The 6,000-nt window shown below is 45.0% G+C and overlaps 1 protein-coding gene across 1 annotated transcript; it reads right to left on the reverse strand.

Annotated features, from left to right (window-relative positions):
- Positions 1 to 892: 892 nt before the first annotated feature.
- Positions 893 to 5,474, reverse strand: LOC121270368 (gastrula zinc finger protein xLCGF3.1-like). The gene is made up of 2 exons (XM_041175666.1): positions 5,406 to 5,474; positions 893 to 2,664 (listed from the first exon to the last, which is right to left on the reverse strand). The coding sequence occupies exon 2, from the start codon at positions 2,559 to 2,561 to the stop codon at positions 1,524 to 1,526; it is 1,038 nt and encodes a 345-aa protein (XP_041031600.1). The 5' UTR covers positions 2,562 to 2,664; positions 5,406 to 5,474; the 3' UTR covers positions 893 to 1,523.
- Positions 5,475 to 6,000: the final 526 nt, after the last annotated feature.

The raw sequence follows: 6,000 nt of genomic DNA on the forward strand, positions 1-6,000 counted from the left end.
TTACCTTTCTACTTTTTCAATGTTAACAAATCTTCTAAATTTACCATCTCAAGTGTTCAGTCTTGCCCAATAATTGAGTCTAGTGCAAACCAAATGATTTATTAGATAATACACAATTGGGGACATCTGGTCATAAATTATCTGTAATGTCCCTTACACCATGAGCTCTGATTTTGTGCAGTAACCTTTGATGTGGCACTCGGTCAAATGCCTTCTGGAAATCTAAGTACAGCACATCCACAGGTCCCCCTTACCTTGTTGCTCATTACTTCCCCAAAGAACACTAATAAATCAGTCAAACATGATTTCTGTTTCACAAAACCATGTTGACTCTGCCTGATTACATTGAGATTTCCTAAGTGCCCTGCTAAACCTCCTGAATAATAGATTCTAGGATTTTCCCAATGACAGATGTTAAACTAACTGCCTTCTGTCTCCCTCCTTGAATCGAGGAGTCACATTCACTATTTTCCAATCTGATTAGATCTTTCCAGAATCTCGGGAATTTTGGAAAATTAAAACCAATGCATCTACTATTTCAGCAGCTATTTCTTTTATGCCCTTAGGATGAAGTCCATCAGGACCAGGGGACTTGTCAGTTTTTAGTTCTAATAATTTTCTCGGTACACTTTTCCTGGTGCCTGTTATCAGTTCCCTGTGATTGTTTTAAATTCCTCTCTCCCTTTCACCTCCTGATTCCCAATCATTTCTGGCAAGTTATTTATATTCTTTGTAGTGAAGACAGGCACAAAAATCTGTTATGTTTGTCCACCATTTCCTTATTTTCCATTATTAATTCCCCAGTCTCACTCTCTAGAGGACCATTGCTCACTTTACTGATTCTTTTCCTTTTTAAATACTTGTCGAAACTCCACCTGTTTTTATGTTTCTAGCTAGCTTTCTCTTGCAGTCTAATTTCTCCCTCTTTATTAATCTTTTAGTCATTCTTTGCTGTTCCTTATATTCTTTATATGGTATTATAAAAACTGCAGCATTCCAGTTGTTGTTGACGGTTCCTGTGTGTTCAGCTCTCAGCTGCAGGCAGCGCATGGTTCAGTTTTACCCAGCACATCTCTGTCTGTGATGTCACATTCATCTCACATTTATAAAGCTCCTTTCACGCAGTAAGAAACATCCCAAGGGACTTCACAGGAGCGATGACACTGAGCCACATAAGGAGATATGAGGATGTTAAACTGAGGGTCCTATCTGCTCTCTCAGGTGGATGTGAAAGATCCCATCCATGGCTGCTATTTTTAAGGAGAGCAGGGGCGCACTCCATGGTGAGGGCAATATTTCACCCTCAACCAATCTGACTAAAAACAGGTCATCCCTAGTCATGATCACATTGCTGTTGTGGAGGTTTACTGTGCACAGAGATGTCCTGAGATTGTGAAAGGCACTTTGCAATTCTGTCAACTCCAGCCCGGATACTGTGGTTAGCAACAACACTTACCCAATATAATAATTAACAAGGTTCACTCCTGAATCTGATTAACAGCAGCAGAATTTGAACAGTGCAGTCACGTGTGAATTCGCTGGTGCATCAGCAGGTTAGATGATCGATTAAATCTCTTCCCACACACGGAGCAGGTGAAGGGCCTCTCCCCAGTGTGAACTCGCTGGTGAGTTAGCAGGTTGGATGAATGAGTAAATCCCTTCCCACACACGGGACAGGTGAAGGGTCTCTCCCCAGTGTGAACTCGCTGGTGTCTCAGCAGGTTGGATGATCGATTAAATCCCTTCCCACACACGGAACAGGTGAATGGCCTCTCCCCGGTGTGAACTCGCTGGTGTGTGAGCAAGTGGGATGGTCGTGTGAATCCCTTTCCACATTCAGAGCAGGTGAAGGGCCTCTCCCCAGTGTGAACTAGCTGGTGTGTCAGCAGGTTGGATGACTGGGTGAATCCCTTCCCACATTTGGAGCAGGTGAATGGCCTTTCCCCAGTGTGAACTCGTTCATGTACAGTAAGTTCAGATGATCGTCTGAACCCAGTCGCACAGTGAGAGCACCTGAACGGTCTCTCATCAGTGTGAATACGTTGATGATATTGCAGATCCCCAGAACCTTTGAAGCACTTTCCACAGTCGGGACATTTAAAAGGTCTCTCATCAGTGTGAACCCGTTGATGTGTCAGAAGGTGGGGCGATGTCCTGAACCTCTTCCCACACTGTGAGCAGCTGAACGGTGCATACCCGGTGTGAATGCGCTGGTGCTCCCTCAGTCCATGTGGGTTTTTAAAGCTCTTTTCACAGTCAGGGCATTTAAACTCTCTCTTTTCAGCGTGGACTTGCTGGTGTTTCAGCAGGTGGGATGAAAGAGTGAATCCTTTTCCACACACGGAGCAGGTGAATGGCCTCTCCCCAGTGTGAAGTCGCTGGTGTCTCTGAAGGCAGACTAACTGAATGAATCCCTTCCCACAAACAGAGCAGATAAATGGCCTCTCCCCGGTGTGATTGCGTCGATGAGTTTCCAGATCAGACGGGGACCTGAATCCCTTCCCACAGTCCCCACATTTCCAGGGTTTCTCCCTGGTGTGAACGGTGCTTTTTGCTTCCATGTTCAAAGGATGCTAATATTCAGGTCCTGATGAATCAAGTGACTCTGGCTGATTTTGATGTGATATTGGTTTGACTTTCCAAACTGCAAATCCTTCTAATACTCTATAAAATGAATTTAAAACATAAACAAGGAACTGTGAAACAGAACCAGCAAAAACACAAGGACAGGCTGTGACACTGAGGTGAATGAATCTGGTAATTTGTGGGACCAGCACTAGGAAAATGTGACCATGGAAGCTACCAGATTGTCATAAAAACCCAACTGGTTCACTAATGTCCTTAAGGGAAGGGAACCTGCCTCCCAGTCTGGACCTACACAAGATTCTAGCCTCTATGGGAGAAGAGAGAGTGAGAGGTGGAGGAGGGGAAAAGGAGATGGATTTCATAGATCTGCAATTCAACCAAAATTTGGAAATTCCAAACCCTTGGCCCCCACCACCTGGAAAGACAAGAGCATGGAGAAAACCATCAGCTTCAAGACACACAGCATAGACTTCACACTGGGGAGAGGCCGGACACCTGCTCTACTTGTAATCCATCATCCAACCGGCTGACACACCAGCGAGTTCAGCATTGACTCCAGGGGTTGGATTCTGCTGTTCATCACATCCAGGACTGAACCATGTTCATTCTGATAGTGTGGGTTTGTCTCTGCTGATGTTAATAATCTCTGTAACTGGACTGGTGATTTAATATTCTGGAAATCACCTTGTTTTACTTTGTAACCCTTACTCTTCAAATGAAGCATCTTTCTTCGGCCTACAACAAACAGTGATTTACTTGTAATTTTTTCCATTTAGTTTCTTTATTCAGTGCTCACCATGTGGTCTGCTCTACATTGTGAAGATCAAACACAGATCACTTTGTGGAACAACCTCTGTTCAGTCTGTGAGCTTGACCCTGAGCTTCTGGTCACTTGTCATTTTAATTCTCTGCTCCACTCCCACTCTGACCTCTCTGTCCTTGGCCCCCTGAACTGTTCCAATGAAGCTCAATGGGAGCTTGAGGAACAGCAGCTCGTCTTTAGATTTGACACTTTACAACCTTCCACAACTCAACATCGAGTTCAGCAGTGTCTGCACCAACAGGGAGTTGTCAGGATCGGGAACTCTTGACCTCTGGAACCTGATTTTACAGGGAATTTTAAAAGGAAGTTGACAGGGATTTGAGAATGAGGAACTCACTGATCACAAACAGAATGCGGGTATGTGGGTCTAAACATGACTGCTCTTTCAAAGAGACAGCAGAAGCACAAAGGGTTGAATGGCCTCTTTCTGTGCTGTAAGTTTCTATGATTCTAGGGGATGGCTATTTAGTCCCTCGTGTCTGTTCCACCATGAAATGAGATCATGGCTGATCTGTGATCTAACTCTATACACTTGCCTTTGCTCCACATCCATTAATACCTTTGGTTAACAAAGATTGTTCAATGTCAGATTTAACATTAACATTGATCTTGCATCAACTGCTGTTTGTGGAACAGAGTTCCTCACTTCTACCTCCCTTTATGTGTAGAGGTGATTGCTAACTTCACTTCTGAAAGGTCTAGCTTTCATGTTTACATTATGCCCACTAGTGCATTGATATCCTCTTTAACCAGCAATGCAACTCCACCGCCTTTTCCTTTTTGTCTGTCCTTCCTAAATACTGAATACCCCTGGATGTTCAGTTCTCATCCCTGGTTGATGCAAGATCAATGTTAATATTAAATCTGACATCGAACAATCTTTGTTAACCAAAGGTATTAATGACATTGAACAGTCCCAGATTCCCCAACTGGTGGAAAATGTTTCTCTCCATCTATCCGCTCATTTCCAATTAATATTTTGACAACTTTAATCAAATCACCCCTTAATCTTCTAAATTCCAGGGAATACAACCCAACTTTGTGTCATCTCTCCTCATAATTTAACTCTTGGAGTCCAGGTATCATTCAGGTAAATCTGTGCTGCACTCCCTCCAAGGAAAATGTATATTTCCTGCCCAGAACTGAACACCGTTCTCCAGATGTGGTCTGACCAGGGCTTTGTGTATCCAGGTGCTTTTCCAGTCACAATGACATCTGAAATTAAATTATCAGGAGAGATGACTGAAACTTGGATTCCAGGAATTTATCCAAGATAGAGAGAAATTATTTCTGTTAATTGGGGAGTTGTGGACTAGGGACAGTCTAAAAATTGTAGCCAGGTCTTTCAAAGTGAAATGAGGTAGCAATTGTTGACACAAAAACAAAAGTTTGGAATTCTCTCCCACAAATGACAATTCCATCACCAATATGGCCACCCATTCACTCTCCACCCCCCACACATTCCCCTCCCAAGATGGTGACAGGCAGTTGCCTGCATAAGCCAGGCCTCTTACCAGGGTTTCCAGTCCCACAGCCACCATGTTTTTTTTAATTCTATGATGGGATGTGGGCATTGCCCATCCGGAATAGCCCTGGAACTGAGTGGCTTGCTGGACGGTTTCAGAGTGAACCACTTCACTGTGGGTCTGGAGTCACATGTCGGTTGGCAGATTTCCTTCCCTGAAGGGGCGCAGGTGAACCAGATAAGGATTTAAAACAACCCATGATAGTTTTATGGTCACTATTTCCGAGACGAGGTTTATGTTCCAGATTTATTCACTGAATTGAATCCATATCCTCAGAACAAGGTCTCTGGGTTTCTAGCCCAGTGACATTACCACTAGGCCACCGTCTCCCCGCCCCCCGAGCTCGCGCGCGGTTTCCAGGCTCCCCCCCGGTTCATAATCTCCACCCGCCCTCTGAGCTCGCGCGCCGTTTCCAGGCTCCCCCCCCCACCCCCGGTTCACAATCTCCAACTGTCGGCTTTATTTCTCACCCTTTGTGATCTTAACCGGTCCGCCTTCTTCCATCTCCGATTTCAGTACTGCGCATGCTTCAGTCGCAGTCTAGCCTCGCCCCTCAATCATTCCGATTGGCTCGAGAACCAGGCGCTGCCGCGGACACGCCCCCTGCTGCTATTGGTCCGTTGCTGCTGTCAATCAGCCGGGTATTGTGAGGTGTCAGGTGAGAGGTCACTGTCGGGAGCGGGTTAATAAACCCTGGGCGGGGTTTACCAAGCCCGAGGGCGGCCCCACAGCCGAATATTAAACAATGAACATTCTCTACTCTCACTATCCGCTGCTTCCGGCTTCTCTCTGAATCCTCCCAATACACTGAATACCAATGTGTTCAAAATAATAAAAACAAAAAACTGCGGATGCTGGAAATCCAAAACAAAAACAGAATTACCTGGAAAAACTCAGCAGGTCTGGCAGCATCGGCGGAGAAGAGTTGACGTTTCGAGTCCTCATGACCCTTCGACAGAACTAAGTAGAAATTGGAAAGGGGTGAAATATAAGCTGATTTAAGGTGTGGGGGGAGAGAAGTAGAGGGGGGTGGTGTGGTTGTAGGGACAAACAAGCAGTGATAGG

This window comes from Carcharodon carcharias, chromosome 27 (assembly GCF_017639515.1).
Source record: "Carcharodon carcharias isolate sCarCar2 chromosome 27, sCarCar2.pri, whole genome shotgun sequence".
Taxonomy (NCBI): domain Eukaryota; kingdom Metazoa; phylum Chordata; class Chondrichthyes; order Lamniformes; family Lamnidae; genus Carcharodon; species Carcharodon carcharias.